This window comes from Anopheles bellator, chromosome 2, assembly GCF_943735745.2.
Source record: "Anopheles bellator chromosome 2, idAnoBellAS_SP24_06.2, whole genome shotgun sequence".
NCBI lineage: Eukaryota > Metazoa > Arthropoda > Insecta > Diptera > Culicidae > Anopheles > Anopheles bellator.
Genome location: NC_071286.1, coordinates 31207192 through 31225363, shown reverse-complemented (window position 1 = coordinate 31225363; position 18172 = coordinate 31207192). Strand labels below are relative to the sequence as shown.

General features: G+C 52.3%; 1 protein-coding gene across 1 annotated transcript in view; it reads right to left on the bottom strand.

Annotated features, from left to right (window-relative positions):
- The window catches only part of LOC131207370 (uncharacterized), a 55074-nt gene continuing 36902 nt past the window's right edge, over positions 1-18172 (bottom strand). The window contains exons 2-13 of the mRNA XM_058199982.1: positions 6098-6202; positions 5903-6027; positions 5739-5836; positions 5469-5677; positions 5245-5397; positions 5026-5171; positions 4769-4960; positions 3726-4585; positions 3428-3584; positions 3217-3363; positions 2080-3151; positions 1-258 (exon numbers count right to left, since the gene is read on the bottom strand). Coding sequence (XP_058055965.1) covers positions 1-258; positions 2080-3151; positions 3217-3363; positions 3428-3584; positions 3726-4585; positions 4769-4960; positions 5026-5171; positions 5245-5397; positions 5469-5677; positions 5739-5836; positions 5903-6027; positions 6098-6202 — 3522 coding nt within the window. The remainder of the gene's footprint in view (positions 259-2079; positions 3152-3216; positions 3364-3427; positions 3585-3725; positions 4586-4768; positions 4961-5025; positions 5172-5244; positions 5398-5468; positions 5678-5738; positions 5837-5902; positions 6028-6097; positions 6203-18172) is intronic.

Here is an 18172-nt window from a genome sequence, read left to right as displayed (position 1 = left end):
TTACCGTCGGCTCTGTATGATAGGTGTTAGTATCAGCTCTAAGCTGGACGAACGGTGGTTGCTGTGCTTACCGACACCGCCGAACCAGGTCCCGGGACCGGAACCGGCCGAAAGTCCCCGGCCGACCGTCGCAGCCGGCCCGCCCTTGGCCGGCCCGTTCTGGCCGGCGTACGACGGGCTGGTGGTGGTGGGCGACGCAACGCCTGCCTCCGGGTGCCGGTTGCCATTCTCACTACCGCCTCCCGGCGTTCGCGCGTTCTAGAGGTGCGGAAAATAGGGCGCGTGGCGCACGCTTTATTAAAAACAATCCACACAACGCTCGTGGAAGGGCTTGTGGTGGTGGCTCGCGTGCAAAGAGCGGAACCGAACAGGCTCCGCAAGCAAAGGGAACACATACACATGCAGTTGTTAGACACATTGTGACACCGGGTGACCCGGGAAATCAGTCAGAGAGAGAGAGAGAGAGCGAGCGAGAAAATATCGATACGACAAACACTAAAGACCACAGAAACGAAACACTAAACTCCTCTTTCTTCCACCCGGGGTCGGAAGCATGCAACTCTGGCCCGGGGGTGCATGCAGGAAAAGGAGCCAACCAGACGAGGAGAACCCACGGTGCTGACCGGTTTCACCCAGTTAATTGAGCCGAATGAGCGAGCCGAGTCGGTGGTGGAAAACAATAAAAATTGTTGATGAACTGCTTGACCCGTTCTTCGGTTTTCTGATTGAAGGACTTCGAGGACAGCCAAAGGAAGAGGAAACTGGTCGACGACGACGCCTTCGACAACTACTCCGTGCAGAGTTGGTTAGTTGGTCGGACCAACTACCGGAACGTTACCGGAGGGTGGTGGAAAACTTTTACATCCCGCTTACTGAACAGCGCGGTCCCGGGGTCGTGTGACAACATTGGCGGTCTGTCCCCGGTGTGGCCGATGGGCGAGGTTAAAACATTCCCATCCAACTCAGAAGCAAGAAAAACTGGGCTTTGTATAGCGAAAAAAGAAACACACGCTACGTGGAAAATCTCGGAAAAACTGGCACAACGGGTAGAGTGCAGCGGTACACCGGTGATAATAGTGAGGGCACACGCGCAGCCATCCCAGAATCTGTGCGCATATTTTGCATTCCATTTCCTATCCGTTTGTTTCGTGTTGTGGTCTACACTGCTTTTGGGTGCCGGGGGTTTGGGATGGTTTTCTGCGCGCATTTCCTTTTACCTGGGGGCCCGGGAATGCCGGAAAAGCTTTCTTTGTTCGCTGAAGCATACCACAAACGGATCAAACGCTCCGCCACGGGGAGAGAGAGCGCAGCAGAAGGATGCGGTGCAACAAAGGCAGAGCAGACCAATAATGAGTGCACGGTGGGTGGGAGCGGCGGCGGTGAATGGCTGTTCCGTTTGTTGTTGTTGCTGCTACCGCCACCGGATGGAGCAACATTTTCTTTCCCCACTTTTTTGTGTTTCTGCTCCAGCTCCAGCTACAACAACAACATCGGCAGCAGCCAGCCAGCCAGCCAGGTACAATGTAAGCTGTTTCGCCGATTTTCACCCATGATTCCGGGAGCCGGATTTTTCCGCGTTTTCCACTCGAGGGAGAAAGTTTTCCCGGTGCTCCCTGCACCCGGCCAGGACCCCGGGCGCCCTGGCAACAATGGGATGTTAGGTAAGGGTTCCATTTCCGCCCCAGCAGGTCCATCGCCACATTGAGAGATGAAGGCCATCACTGAAACAAGGAAAGAACCCACTTCGACACACACGCGGGCGCTGCACACGTGGGGTTCGTTCCATTTTTACGCAAGAAAAGCCATGTGGAACATGGGGGGACAGAGTGTGGGAATGCGGTACAATTACAGCGAGCGGGTCTCGTGCGAAGCGGGTTGCATAACTCTCAGGGGCATCACTAGCTGACGCTACCGGCTAGCTAAGGGGGACGCCACCTAATGGAGGACAACCCATCACGGACTACTTAAGTAACATGCAGCTAAACATGCGACACAGGACGACACGTTCGCATGCAGCAGAAGGAGGTGTGTTCAGGCGTGCAGGCATTCCAAGAGGCCGAAAGAGAGCTGTGTACTTACACTGCCCGTGCTGGCGGGCCCCAGATCCCCGCCGTCGCCGTTCTGGTTGCGATTGGCATCGAAATAGCCAGCAGCGGCCGGCTCCGCCCCCGCTGGCGACGGGCAGTGATTGTTATTGAGCACGTTCTGGCTACCGAGCAGTCCGGTGAAAGCTTCCGGACTCCCGCCGCCCACACCACCGCCAACGGCCGTGTTGTTGTTGCTCTGGTTGAGCCGCTCAACGCCAGTCTTATAGTTTTCCAGGTAGTCGATCGATTTGCCGAGCGACGAGGACGCCCCGAGTCGCCGCTTCCGCTCACTGCTCGCCGCCACCGGACGGCCCACGTGGTGCACACTGGTGATGTACGGGGGTTGGTGGTGCTGCAGGTGTTGCTGCTGGTAGTGGCGCTTCGGACGTACCGGGACACCGATGTCGGACTTGGTGCCACGGATACTACCGGCACCGCCGACCGTCACCGGCTGGTGGTGGAAGCCGCTTCCGGACGGGCCCACGTTCGACCGGAAGCCGGTCCCGTCGAAGAAGTAGTGATAGGGTGTGGCGGCCGACGACGCCAGCGTCGTGGCGAGTGTCGTGTCCAGGTAGGTGCTAGTGCTTAACCCATTACCGAGACTACTACCGAGTGATGGATGGTGACCGACACCGAGGTGCCGTTGCTGCTGCTGCTGCTGCTGGGACGGATGTTGATGTTGATGGTGGGTCTGGGTGGGGTTTCGGGTTAGACTAAACGTGTAATGATTGTTTTGGTAGTGAGTGTTACTGGTGTTAATCAAGCGACTGTTACTGCCGTTGGCACTATGTACACCCGGTACCGAAGAGAACTTGCTCGGGTGAGTTGGTGGTGCTGGTTGCTGCTGGTGTGACTGCTGCTGAAGCAACGGTTGCTGTGTGATGGCAGAAGTAACCGCTGGCAATGGCCCCGGCCCAGACCGACCGGGACAGAGCGGAGGTTTCCGACTACTCACTGTGTGGTGATGCGACTTCATGTTGTTCGACGACGACGACTTCGTGTGGCCGGACGTGACGGACGCTCCGGACGACTTGTTCGTGCCGTACTTTGCACTATCGCTGGACCTACAATGGATCGAGTGGGGGTTTTAAAAACCGCGTTACCGAAGGGTCGTGGCGGGATTTTCAACCTTTCCGACGAGTACGCGTAGTCCTGATCGGCTCCCAGTCCGGAATCGGTGTGCTCGTGCGATACCCGTAGCCCCGAGCTGTCGAGCGGGCTCAGGCTCGAGCCGGTCGGCGAGATAAAGTCACCCATGCTCATGCTGGACATCATCCTAGAAAAAAACGGGGGCAAGGATCGTTAACGATTTCGTCCGCCTGCATGTCCGGCAGCCTTACCTGATGAGACCCGAGTTGCGGTCGTACTCCCTGGACGAGCTGATCGTACTGGCCGATCGTATCGAACCACCGTTCACGCCGTTCTCCACCAGACTGCTAGCGTCCCCCTTCGGGTACTCCCTTATCCGGTCGATCCGATTGTTGCCGACCGTGTGCTGTGCCTGGTACTGGTGGTGGTGCTGCTGCTGTTGCTGCGACGGTGCCACCGGCTGCTGTAGCTGATGCTGCGACAGGTGTTGGGGCTGCTGATATTGCTGCTGCTGGGGCTGCTGCTGCTGAGGCTGCTGCTGCTGCTGATGGTGATGATGATGATGGTGGCTCGAAAGCGATGTCGACGAGTGATGACTAGTCTTGTGTACCTTGAGCGTGTTCGGTTTCTTGGCCGCATGATGGTTCGTCTCCACCACCGTGTACGGAATCTCGCGCAGCTGGTCCTCCGTCATGCCGGTCGTGTCAACCAGATCGAACTGCAGGTGCTTCGTCAGCTCGCTCGACCATATCTTCTCCGAGGGCGACCGGTGCTTGCGGTGCCGCCGGCTTCGCTGGTGATGCTGGACGATGCCCGAGTCCGGGTGGGTTCCCTTCATCACCTGGCTGCTCTTGATGACGGCCGCCTTCGGTACCGCATCCGAGTGTTGCTTCCGCTGCACCTCCAGCCACTGTTCGCCCGAGTCGACCAGCTCGATCGAATCGGTGGACCGCCGATGGCCGGAACAGCTCCGATCACGGCTCTCCGTATCGGACCGATTGCGCCGGTTCTTGGACCGGTGTCGCCGATGCTTCCGGTGCGAGTTATGCGACCGTCCGGACCGCCCCGAACCGCGGCTCATTTCACTCTCGTTGTCCGACACCCGGCGACTGCGGTGTCGGCGCCTACGGCCCGACCGAGACTCGTTCGACGAGTGGCTCTCGACCGAACTCGAGCGCATCCGGGCGTTGTTGGCCGGTGCACTCATCCTCGTCGATGCCGAGCGCACCGACTTGGGGCTCGAGTTGATCCCGAACAGACCCCGCTGTTGTGACCGCATCCAGGGGGCGCTCCGAGTACTGCGCGGTGAGTCCGGCGGCTGTACCGTGCCCTGAGACTTGCCGCCCGTGCCAGCGATACCGTTCAGTGCGGCCGGTATGCTGCAAGTAGAGCGATACGGACTGTCAAATCTAACCCATTTTCGGTTCAGACGACCCCCGGGGACCGAGTTGTGCAAATCGAGTTAAATCGGTGTGACAGGAGAGAGTGCGTGGTGCAGCGAACCGCGAACCGAGTGATGAAAGAGAGAACGGAAGAGGTGAGGTGAACGTTGTGTGCCAGGTGGAGAGGCAGGCGGATCTACGCGGACTTACGATTGGGCCGGTTGAGGTATTGAGATGGATTTGATTTCCTGCTGAATGTACTTCGGTGCGTCAAACAGTTTCTCCTCCACCGGTTCGACCATCGTCCGGCGCGGCTGTCTGCGCGATGGGGTCCTGGTGAACGCCGGTGGGATCCGCTGCTGCCCCGGAATATCCTTCATCGGCTGGCGTTCCGAGCGGCCACTGAAAACGTAAAACGGAGCGTTAAAGTATCGCGCTGCTAGGGCAACAGGCGGGGCCGGACATACCCGTACTTGCTGCCGAGTGTCCCCGTGGCCTGCATCGGAGCCACTCGCACCAGGCGGAAAAACGAATGATGCTCCACGCAGCACTTCCACAGGTGCTTGCACGCACTCTTTTTTGGTGTCTCGAAACCGTACGTACTAACCTCATTCTGGAAAGGGTCACACAGGGTCACTACTGCTACGGTTCTCGTGTTTTGCGTTCCCCAGCGAGATGATACTCACATTTTTATCACAGACGCGAAGCATAAAGTAGCGCCCCTTGTAGTACACCTTCGCTATCCGGGGCCAGTAGTAGTGGGCCACGGTGGTCTTGTTGCGCAGCACCACAATGCCGCCCGGCGTGAGGCCCAGGAAGTACTCGACACTGTCCTCGCCCTGTAAAGCGGTACCACAGGCAGTTTATATCGGACCTCAAACCCTGGCACTGGCCAACGCAGAAGACTTACCAGCACCGGATGTAGGTCCACTCCGTACATGTCGTGCCACTTGACTTTGTCCAGGTAGTTGAACTCGGCCTGCGACGGCGACATGCCGGCCAGCTGGATGTGTAGCTCGTGGATACGACATTCGATCTCCTTCGTTTGGTTGTTTAGCAGCCGGAACTCCGACACGTACCCGAGCGGGTGCTTTCGTGGATCGTAGTCGCCCAGTTCGGCTGCAAGGGGAGAGTGTCACACAAGAGTGTCTTGAACTGCAGGACATAGCTCCTTTCTTACCTTGCACGACGTACGCTCCCAGTTCGGCCGCAAGCTCGAACGACACCGGCAATCGGCCTTGGAGGATGTCCTGTTTAACTTGCAAATACAGCTGGTATCTGTAATTGAACCCCTGAGTTAGAGCGCGTCCCCGTTTGCGTGTGTGTTGGGCTGGCGTGACATACCGAGTAATTTCTTCGACCAGCTTGCAGGGATCGCAGGCGTAGAACTTGACGCCGAAGTAGAGGTCGTACGGAACCTTGCCGCCCTTCAGCTGCCGCGATAGTCTGGCCGACGGATCCAGCCAGTGCTGTGTATGGTGATGTGACGGAAGGAGTGGTGAAAAACCGACCAGAAGACTATGGTGCTCGCCTACTTACCGTTTGGCCGTCTTGGTCGATGTACCGAATCCCAAAGTAGGCCGTCTCTATCAGGTTCAGCCGGGCGAACACCACGTCCAGCAACGCTTGCCCGGGCAAATCATCCTGTCGGGAGGGGTCGTAGCAGGCAGCGATAAAGGAGCAGACGAAACGAAAGGTAAATATTTGACAATACCAACAACCGGTCGGGCCCGGACAACCGGATGAGCAAATCAGAAATTAATGATTTGTTGGTCAACGGCGACCAGGCGACTGGGGCTCAGGAAACGGCGATTGCGGTGGTGGCGGGCCAGTCGCGGCGCTGCTGTTTGCGAAGCGAAAAGCAACGAAACCGACACCAGAAACGGCCGCCCCGGGTGTCTCTGTTTGCCGATGCCCGGTGTGGGTTCGGTGAAATAATGGTTCCGGTCCCATTTGTTTCGGTGATAAATTTGGGAAAACTGATGAGCTGGACCGAACTGTAAATCCAAACCGCGCGGCCATATTAATTGATTGTTTCTGCATCGTAGCCCTCCCACGGGTGGATCCCGGCCGGGACTTGGCACCGCTGCTCCTGGACCGTTGGAACAAACCGGTCAAATAATGCACAACAAATTGGGGCGCGCGATGGGTGCAATTAAAAGCAACAATTATGGCCGCGCGTTTCCCGCAAGCGAAGCGAAACGCGCGGTCGGCTTGGAATTCCATTTCCGGCCAGTGCGCGGATGGCGCTCCCGAGAGCGAAGGGTTCCGCGTCGGCACGACCGGCGAACTAATTCGATTTTGGTCGCAAACGGGTCTTGAGAAACGAGGTCAAGTCCCACCCGCGGTGCGGTGCGGGTTGACTGCATTGTGCAGCGCTCGCCGCACCACATTTCTGCGCGCTGTCCACTGTCCATGATAGATGATGCGCGCGTCTGCGGATCGCCCCCATCCGCCCCGTTATGAGTTGCGTTATGTTTTCAACGGGCTAGGGTCGCGCACCGAGGCATTTCCTGATCGATAGGATCAGGCGTCGGGCCGGGGCGAGCTGACACCGGTGCTCAGGTCTCTTGAGTCTGGCCCCAGAGTGGCAACCGGTACAGTGCGTGGTGGTGCACCGAACGTACGCATCTCGCGTCATGTCTTCGTATCCGTCCACCGATCTCCGCTGTGGTCCGACACAAAAAAAGGGTTCCGAGGCTCAAGAGCCTAATATGCTAGGTTGTTCAATAAGTTTTGAGCTTCAATTACAAAGGGCCCTGTTACTAGTTTATTTTTTTATGTTGGTACACTCTTCATATGAACGTATCTGAAGTTTCATTTCAATCGGTAACTTGATTCTGTCTGTACAATCTATTTAGTATCGACATGTTATCGTATTTTTTACAATGGCAAAAATCAATTTGAATGATGCAGTGATTGATTTTTTTTACTGTTTAAAAGCAAAGGAAATTTAAACCTCGTCGTACTAACTTTCAAGACGATTCACGTCAAATACGTCCAAAAACAGAGACAACACCTGAAATCGTAGTAAAAATACAGGATATCGTATTGGAAAAACGTCGAATGACTGGAAGAGATTGAGCACAAGGCCTAACCATCTCATTTAGCAGTGTAACCAATATAATTAACTCGCCGACATTTAGAGCTTTTGGCAAAGGATAAAGTGGATTTTGTGCGTTGACTCATCACTGTGGATGAGAGCTGGATGTGTCACCATGATCCTGAATCAAAACAAGAGATTAAGGAGTGCTGTGAACGGGGTTCTTCAGCTTCGGAACGAATGCGTGGCCAGAAATCGGCCAGAAAGTGTCAGTTTTCCAACAGTTTTTTTGGACGCGAAAGGAATTATGTTTGCGGTTTACATGCAAACTGGTTGATCAAAAATTTCGATTATTATTGTAACCTTTTAGACCAGCTGAAAGAGAAAATTCATGAAAAAACCCGGTTTGTAGCCCTTCCAGATTGTCACTTCAGTGATGGAATTCATAAATTGGAATCACGTTGAAACAAATGTTCAGAGAGACCATGCTGAATAATAAAATCTATTTCAAACCATAAAATTGTGTTTCTCTTATCGAAGCTTTTTGAACAACCGAGTAAAACCGCTGACTCGGCGCACCGCTCGTGCTGTTGGCGAAGGTGCGCCACCAGAATGCACCGAATGGCGCAGCAAGAAGTTTGCTCCATTCGACGCCAGCGAGACTTGGGAGATAAATTTTACGCCATACGACGAGTCACTACGAGTACAGCCCCCCCGGAGCGGCAGAGTTAACCAATCCACCGATGACGGCTAGAACCTTGCATCGGTGTGAGAACTAGGACTTCCCGCTGTGTGCCGGAAGGCGGCCCTGTTTCGGGCTGCTGCTGCATTAGTCAGCGGCTTTTCAGCCGTCTCCTGCTGCCATTCAGCTCCGGATTGAGCCGAAGATGGACGACGACGACGGGGCAGCCTCTTGGTGGCCGGTGCCGGTCGCGTTGGCGCAGATGATAAATAGTCGCCTCGGTCTCAGCAGCCAGCATCGCTTTTGACCATCTTTGGCTTGCACCGGTACCCGCACCGGAGTTGGTTTTTTCTCCTCTCAGTGCCCACAGACACCGCAAATAGAAGAAGAATCCGTGCCCGGCACGGAAGGAAAAGTTTTTCACACCCTAATTAGCTAACCGGTAAACGCGGGTTGTGACATGCTTTTCTACATAAACACTTAATTAATGTAATCTCCGGTGAAATCAATTAGGCGGCAGCCGCAGACAGAGAAACGTAAAGCTTTCTCCGCCGGGCAGGACCATCGGGTTGGCCCAATGCACAACTTTGTCGTTATCAGTGCAAATTAACTTCGCTCGACGGTGGCGGCGCCCAGCCCCGTTCGTCCTTTCAAACAATCCTTTCCGAGGGTTTCCGGCACCGACCGAAAAATGGGTACATCCGGTGCGAATCCTTTAAGGGTTGAAAGTGCAGTACAGAACATCGCCCCGAGCTCTCTCTCTCACACGAACCGGTGTTATTTGGTCCTTTTACGTTGTAAGCCGGAGTCGAGTTTTCGCTATCGTTAATCTTCTTTCAAGACTTATTGTGCACTCATTTTTCAAAACGCCAGCGCAGGGCTGCCAGCCGGAATGTAGGACGCGATTCTACATGTGGTACCTACAGACGGGTTCACAGAAGGCAATGATGTCTAGCATCCACTACTCGCGGCCGCACTGTTCCTGCCCGAGACTACAAAGGGCCGCGACTTGATGAAAATGTGCATTCGCCACGTGCGCCTGGAGAGCACTTCGTGGGTAATAAAAGTTTGGAATTATTTTTCATGAAGTTACCTGACTTTGGCGCCCGACATCGGCAGCTGACTAATTTATGAGCACCCTAGACGTTCTGTGCTAACGGGAAATTAAATCATAATTTCGCGATTGGTACACACAGAGAATAGAGTTTGTCTCGCGTTCGGTTATGGAAAGTTAAGCAGTGAACTGCGTGTCCCATTTATACTTTTCATTTGATGATCCAATACTTTTGCGTGAGTGTTTTCCGCTTTTATGAGCTTTTGAAACAATGGTTTTGGATGGTGCTTAATTACCAAATTCAAATGATGGTAAATATGGGACATGATTTATGCTTTGACCGTCGAACTGGAAGTGATCCATTTTCGATTCCATTCCGGACTTCACCACTTTTATGAATTGTCAGCTTTTCTTAAAAAATATGCTCTAGTCAGCCTTTAATATAAAATTCGCTTAACATACTAAAAATTGTGGGACCCTTCAAAATTGACCCATCTCGGTCTGCTCTCGATATAAACAAGGCTTTTATCGAAACCGAACATTAAGGATACGGTTCGCAAAACTGCTCTCCGGCTTCGCCGCTGCTGCTGCTCCTGAACTTGCCCACCAGTCAAGGTCTGGCAGTGGCAGGTTAATTTGTGAGCATTGTGAGTACCGGGGCCGCCGTTAATGAGCGTCGTTCTGGTTGCGCTGGGCCGTGGCCCCCCTGCCGGGAGGTTACAGCATCGATAGCCAACCGCGTCCCATGTTTATTTGCATTCTGACCGGCTTTTCATTTGCGATTTTGCGGTCAACTACATGCACCGGCCTCGTGGTGCGGCGAACCGACCAGCTACAGCCGAAGGCATTCGTTAATATTGATGTGACTTAAATGACGCGCATGTCTCGCTTGACGGGCCGTGCGCTGGATGTTGTGTCGTGTAAGGATGAGAGCCAAGAGGTGAGAGATTTTAACTGCGTGATGGATGCAAACGTGCATCCATCAAACGCCACTCCCGGAAGCGATGTGCCGTAATCGATTATGGAGCAGCGGAACTAATCGACGGCCTTCTGGCTGGCCTTCGAGCTGACCATCGACCGCCTGATATGCTCAGATGCACACCGGTGTGTCAGCTGATATGCTCAGCGGCTAACATTTTCCAACGAAATTTGTACATATATAAGACCCCGTAGGGCATTGCGAAAGGCGAAGGTAGAATTTGCTAAGACAATTCTACCGAACGCTTTTCTGAAAATTAAACCGCAATACTTTACACACTGAAATAGAACTGTCGTTTCTTTGCCGCACGAGAAACTGCACGACAAAATAACCCGGAACTAGAAATGAGCAAACATTTGCCCCTGAAAAAAAGAACAGAAAACATGGCCCCATCGTTGCCATCTTGACGTTCTTTGATGTGTCATTTAATCATCTTAAAAAGCGTGCCGGTAATTGAAAACGTGGAACCGCTTTTTGCGCTCGCCTCCGGCTCGAATGCGACTTGGGATCTAGAACTCCGATAGATCCCGGGTATTCCCCTCGTTTTTTGCCTTCTGCAAAGCGTTAGACGAAAAGACGATTCCCTGGCGGCCGTCAACAGTCGCCGAACACACAGACCGGAATCCGCTCCCAGAACTAACAGGTGGTTGAAGATTTGTGACTTTCGATCTCTCGAACAACTGGCACGTCGCTCCACCGTAAGGACTATCGTCGTCTGGCGCGGAAGAACCTTTGCACTCCAATTTGCCGAACGGATGCGCTTTTCGCCGTTCGGGACTGCGGGAAAACGGACGAAGAAAGTCGCAGGCCCTGAAGGGTCTAACGTTTTTCTCCAAAATAATCAAAGTTGGGCCCAGCTTGGAATAGCGCACAAGGGCTGAAAAGGGAATGCAGAAATCGAACTTTAAGACGATTATTATTGCGATCAGTCGTACTGGGGTCCAACTTGAGTTTTAATTGTGGAATATTTTTGCTTTCCACTTGAATTGCATCACTGGACGGATCTGTTTTTGATGAGCATTACGGTGTCAATTTCATTAGCACCGTTGCTCGTTGCATGGTGGCCAAAACTAAATGTCGAGAGCTCTCACGGTTGCAACAAGTGGATCCATAAAATACTTGAAATCCAAATTAACCATTTAACGTACTGAAAAGGAAACAATCACAGCGTCATTAACCCATTGTGTCGAGTCAGCGAGTCGATTGGGAACCCTAACCTACCGATTTTATCTTCCGCATTAACAGCATCAAAATGCTCTGGCCAAAGAGAGTGTTATTACTTGAAAAAATTGTGTGCAATATAAAATTTTAATGCTTCGAAACGACCGCAAAAAGCCACCGTTGCAGCAAAAGTGTAACGAGTTTTGACGTTAAAATTTCAAAACTCAAAAACTGAATATGCATGACCCTTCGGGAGATGCAGGAAAAAGGTTCCGGCCCGCTTCCAAACCATAACTTACCGCCTGCGGCTCTCCCCCCGTGGGGGTTCTAGAAGGCGCGCGTGAGAACATCATAACGGCGCGCGAATGGCGAGAATGGAATTAAATGTCATAATCATTTCCACTGGCAAGATAGCGTCCAAAGATGGCACTTTGTTCTAACTAATATATCCGGAATTTTTGTTTCGTTGTTTCGGCCGCCCGGGGAAGCCCTCAAGCCACAAACAAAGTTGTCCCAGAGTGGTATTAGCTGCGAATTAGCATTGAATGGGCGGCCTCCGCCGAGTGACGCTGGGAGAGAATTAACCGAATTGAAACATCCCGGAGGTTATCCAGAGCATCAGACGATAGTGTCGAATGCCCTATGCCCGTTCTCTGTACGATGGCCAAATTCTCAACCCAGTTCCAAACCACATTCCTTGATGGAAGGCCGATAATAAAGCTGTTAAAAGTCAGACTCCGAAACGAACTGATTGTTGACAAAACCGGAGCACCGAACCGGCGTTGTGACGCTGGGAACAAAGTGTTGAAGATAAATGCTGACAATCATGCTGCTTCTTATTGGGCCGAGCAAAACTATGGTGCACGGATCGGAGCAGTGTCGGAAGGAAGTCGGTACTAGTTCCGGTGAGTTCGGTACAAGCACCCCTGGCGATGCTTCATCATCATTAGGGGGCCCCCCGCCTTCGTCAGCCAGATGCCAGATCATCAGCATATAATCCGGGTTGCGAGCCCGGATGCTCTGAACTGCACCCCTGCACCAGACACCGGACCGGCGAAGCATAATTTGTTTAAACGCATCAATCACGCGGGCGCAGCCAGAAGGCCTCGGAAGGGCATCGTTACAACGCGCGATGGCTCACGATGGCAGCCTCGCCGGAGCCTTAATAGGATGGGGGAGCCCATTTGCTAAATCGCGTTACTCTCATTACGCTCTTGACCCACGACCCCGGGCCCGCGAAAATCATCCCGTGCGCAGCGCAATCCATTGCATTTTTTATTTAATGTTGTTTTCCAGGGTTTTTTTTTGTGGACCAGGATTCGCACACACACACGTACGCACATCCGGAGGGAGAGAGAGCTGTTTTCGTGTCTCATTAGTGGCCCAGCGTCGTCTCGCTTCGCAACCATCAATTTTGTGGCTCGGCCTTGACCGAAGCGGGCGCACGCGGTGTCCTTGCGGCGCGACTCATTGAATGTCTCTCGATTCGACCCGATCCGATCGATCCAGCGCGCGGGATTGGCTTCGGGAGCGCCGGCTGCAAACGTCTTAATTACGCACCACGTCCAATTCCATCGTATGTCAATGCTAATGATGCTAATAACCAATCGAGCGCGGACGCGAGTGGCCGCCCAGGTTCACCCAGTTCGTTCGACGACAGATGTCCCGGCCGATGGTCGGTGTCTTGGAGGCCGATTGCGAAAGTCCCGCACTAATCTCGATCGCGGCCAATCAAGGGAGGTTTCCGGTCCGACGACACCTCCGATGCGTGCAATGATCCTCGGTACCATTTAAGGACGCAGAGGGCCGTAAAGGCGATCGGGCCGCCATATGGTTTCTAATTTAATATTGTAAAAGCTCATTAAAACCGTTACCCCTTCGGGGCAAGTCGAGTGACATACCCTGCGCACGGGGGACTGGAAAATTAAACATTAATCACAATTGAGCCCACCCCCCCCACCGACACTAATACCGATTGCAAAACGGTCGTCCGTCGAGGCACTTGCGGTATCCGAAGTCAATCATGCGGCGGCCGGCTTTTGCGGCTTTTGCGCCATCGAGAGACGTGTCGCTGAGTTTAGCCTTTCGTCGACGCTAATTGATCATTTCAACTAAACACCGTCCGCCGGGGGGGCCCGGGGAGTCGTGTGGGCAATGGGCGAGGCTCCGTCGCGCTTTGTCCGTCTCCGTCCGGCGAGGCTCCGTCGCGCTCCGTCAAGTGCTTTGACAGCTCGATTCATTGCGCGATTCGGTGGCACTCGGAGGGTGTCGAGTCGAGAGTGTGCATTCCGAGCCCGGCCTTGCGCCAGCCACGGTGGGAACCGTTTGCCAGCTTCGGCTTCGATCCAATCGGCTTCGGCGCCCTGCTACGTCACGATCTCAGCTTCAGCCCACCCCAGCGGGTACTTGTTTATGTAGTTTTGTGGAAGAATCGACCCGGGAGTGTTTCCCGGGCTTGGTGGCGCCGTATGTTTATCTCGATGCAGTAATTGATAATCAAATAAGCACCAGCATAATCGATCTGGCAATATTGGGTCCATTTTTCCCCTGAACGGACATTTTCGCTTGCCAGTCACGTCGCCGGTTAGCACCTGGGGTCAATGTTTATTGTTGGTTCTTTATTCCGCCAAAGTAATGTCGGCTCCTGTTATATACGTTGATCAATGCATATTCAAGCCTTAACACAATTTTTATTGTTCGTTTCATATTACAATCGTAATTCTAACTAACAGATCCAGTCGTTTCAACCTATCAAGCTGGAGTTCTACGTATTGAAATCGAAATTCATCGATAAATGTTCGACCGATTTATCGAGCGCAGCTTGTAGATTATTTTATATAGGCAATCTGATCAATTCATTCGCTCGTGAAGAATTGCTTGATTCGGGACTAAAACCTAAAATAAATAGGACCATTTTATTTTAATTCCAGCCAGGTCCTGGCTTAGCCTGACGACACAACTGCGGAGATTCGCGCTTGGGTGCTAGCTACAGGTCATCCTACTAATAGCCACCTCCGAGAGAGGAACAGCGAACTCAATACGAGCTATCCGACGACCTGGCTGTCGTGCAGCGTATACGTCTCGCCAGGCTCCGGTGGGCTGGTCATGTCATGAGAATGACGAACGACGAACCAGTCCGCAAAGTTTTCTTAGACGGTCCTCAAAAAGACCGCAAATTTAAAAAAACCATGTCAAAAGTACCGTATTTTTCCGTGTATAACGCGCACCTTTTTCCCAATTTTTTTAGCTCCAAAATCTGGGTGCGCGTTATACAAGGGGAGTAAAAATTTTGTCTCCTCTAAACATATAAATGTGCCCTTTTCGGTACATATTTTATGGTATTATTGAATAAATTACAAAATGAAACATTTGTTAGGAATATAATTATCCATACAATATTGTCATTAAGTCATGACAGGGAGTTAAAACAGAAGTTGTTGTGAAATCATTTAAAAAATGTGGACGCAGCAATGCTATGGATGGATCTGAAGATATCGCAATTTATGAGAACTCTTCAGAGAGTGACAATGAGAATTATACGCATTTTATCTTTAGTCTACTTTAGAATATTTAAAGAACATTTAGAATAATACATTATTATCATTTGATATTTGTTGGATATCACATATCTGAAAACTTTTTTTCCAATTTTTTTCTCTTAAATATGGGTGCGCGTTATACACGGAAAAATACGGTATTACTAATATCGTATTGACTCAATGTTTCATTCCATCATCGGAAACGGTCGAAAACGGATTCTTGGGTACGAAATGCTACAGAAGCTCGTCATGGGAAAGTGTTCGAGCGTGATGAAATAACACTGGAATCAGAACATCCGAAATAAACATCATTTTATGGCAAGTGCGCATTCGGACAGTGAAATTGAAAAAATCTTTGGTCAGGACTCCGACCAACTTTGGCCGGAATGTAATTAAAAGTTTCTCCTGTTGTGGTTTCTAAAGATTAGATATAGCTTCAGATGCACATGGATGTCGACATGGCAGAGCATTTCATCACATTGGTGCTCCATGGCTTGTTCCACGGTAGATCCTTGATCTCAACCACCTCGGACAAGAAAAAATCATACTATTATAAAAATATTAGCACTTAGAATATTGCACATCTGGTGCACTATTGTCGAAGCTCATTCTCCAGCTCGAGAATGTAATTTTAAAATTTGGTATACCTCTCGCGGAGCAACCATGAAGTGGCGCACGGAGTTACTTCAGCACATTCCACATAACACACCGTCGCAAAGCAACGGCCACGAAAGGGCGAGGACAGTTGGCAGTGGGAGCATCAGTCCCGCGGGAACCTGCTCGCTGAAAAGTTCAACGCAACGCAACATGGAAACCATCCCTTTCGGATGCAAGCCAGCCCATACCGGCAAAGTTTCGCTACCTTGGCGCTGGGTCGAAGAAGGATATAGATACGTCCGTACGTAGGCTCATCTGCTCGTTGCGCACCGCATCCTTGCCGCCCATCAGCGTGCGTGGTGTTGGGGGGTACGGTGCAAGGAATTTATATTCTCGCTTCGCATATTGTGTTTTCAGTTTGACCAACTTGATCCTTCGAAAGCCAGAGCAACCATGGAAACACGCCTGACGCCTGCGATGGATGGCCGGATCCGTGGGCGAGGTTGGGAAAACTTTCTCACCAACAACACTATTAACAGCCACGGGTCGGTGGTGCTCCCGGAAGTGGAAGTGTGCAAATTGTGTTTCAGTTGGTCGTCGCCCTTCGAGCCTCCGTCTGGGGCGGGTGCTTCAGGATGCAGGCAAAAAATCACGGACCTCTTACATCTCGCACCGGAAAGGATTGGCGCAAGGTCTTCCGGGGGCTCGCGACCCGGACTCGGGATGGGCGCTACTCGGGTTGTGATAATGAAGTGCCGAGAGATCCGGTTATCATTCCGTCGGTGCAACCGGTGCCCGCTCTTAAGACACTCTACACCGTTCCGTGCGCGCTGTGAAGCCGAAGAGTTGCAGCGGAAGAATCTCGACATCAGCGCGAATTGGAGCAAAATGAATTAGATTAATTAAAGCCGGGGAAAAAGACGGGTTAGCACCGTGCGCCATTGTTGTTAGCCTGTTGTCAGTCGCCAAAGGGATGTTGAAGCTTTGAGCTCCACCAAAAAGGCGCGCCATAACTTTGCGTTGAAATTTAATTTCAGATTACCGAGTCGGTTGTAAAAAGGTTGTCATAAAATATGGCACCCTGGTACGGCCTTTCCAACCGGAAATTGATTGCGCACTGTCAGCATACGCGTACGCAGGCCCGCCACACATTTTTGCTTTTTTGACACTAATGTCCAGCGCGAGTTGCGTAAATCTTCCGTTTCCGTGGTTGATGATTCACTTCGGGATTCGATAAGGTTTAATTAAAAACAGTCCCGTCGGTTCGCGACCAGCACAAGGTCGCCAGGACCGTGCGGCGGGCGCATAAGGTGCAGGTTTTCATCGAGTGGGTGGTGTGCCCCCAGCCGGTGGTCTGTGCCGCGCGTGGCCATCCACCGAGCATCTCAATCAGGGAGCCGGCCGGCCACAACCATCTCCGGGGCCGAACACTCTCCCACGAGCATCGGGACCGACCGGTGGATCGACATAATTATGGTCATTGTATGCTGTATCAACGGTGGTAATCTTCTTTATTTACCACTGTTTAATAGGATTTCTTTTCCATTCGCCTAATGGAATCGTTTACATTGCTGCAGCGTAGTCCGGGTCCTGGGGCCCCAGCTGCAGTTCGATCGGCTGCAGCAGTGCGCAATTGCCACGTTGTGCTTCCGCGCTTGATTTATGGGGCGTGCAAGCGCAGGGACCGCAGGGCCGATCGGCGAGAGGGCGCGCCAAGACACGGCCAGCGTGCCGGCGTTTGCGTGGTTAGGCTTGCCACCTCGCAGCCTTCCGGACCGGCCACGGTAATTGAAGGAAACGCGCGCGAGAACGAGTGCCGCCAACCGGCACTGAACGAATCGAAAAGAAAAAAAAAACCCAGCCCAGTACAACATCATCGGAACGATATAAATCGATCCACATTGGCGGCTGGCCGGTCGCCGGTATCTTTATTTAATGCTATCAATAAATTACGCGCCAGCTCCTCGGTGTAACATAAAACGACAATATTTACTCAAATGTAACGCTCATTTATCAGCGATGTGATTCCGCCAGCGTTCGCGGCCGTTCATTTGTCGCTCGCAAACGATCCTTAAGTGTGATAAAAATTATGTATCCCCCCCCTCAACTGGGTGGGTTGGCCGGGAGGAAAAGCGAAATCACTCTACTATTTTTTTAAAGTATCCACTGAATGGCACAAAAAACAACGACGAAGTACGAGGCATGCGGGCACGCCGCACCGATTCAGTGGAAAAAAGGGCGAGCTCCAATCAGGCCCCAGACGTGGGGCCGAACCCATTAATAATTCAACGGTCCATTTCGGGGAGCGTAATTGGTAGAAATCGATTGGTACCGCCTAGCTCCTGCTGTTGCCGCTAAGAAAATGGCACCCCTAAGCGATCGATGCCTCGCGACTGACCACTTCGATTAGGTTACCGCGGAGCGAACGATTGAGTCCATTTGTCTACTTTTGCCACCGTTGCGAGGGCCCTACGTGGCGACCGTTACGCTTTTAAACTCGGCCGGCGCTCGAAACACGGGTAGCAGCCGTGGGCGCCCACGTGGGCCGACTGGCGGGTT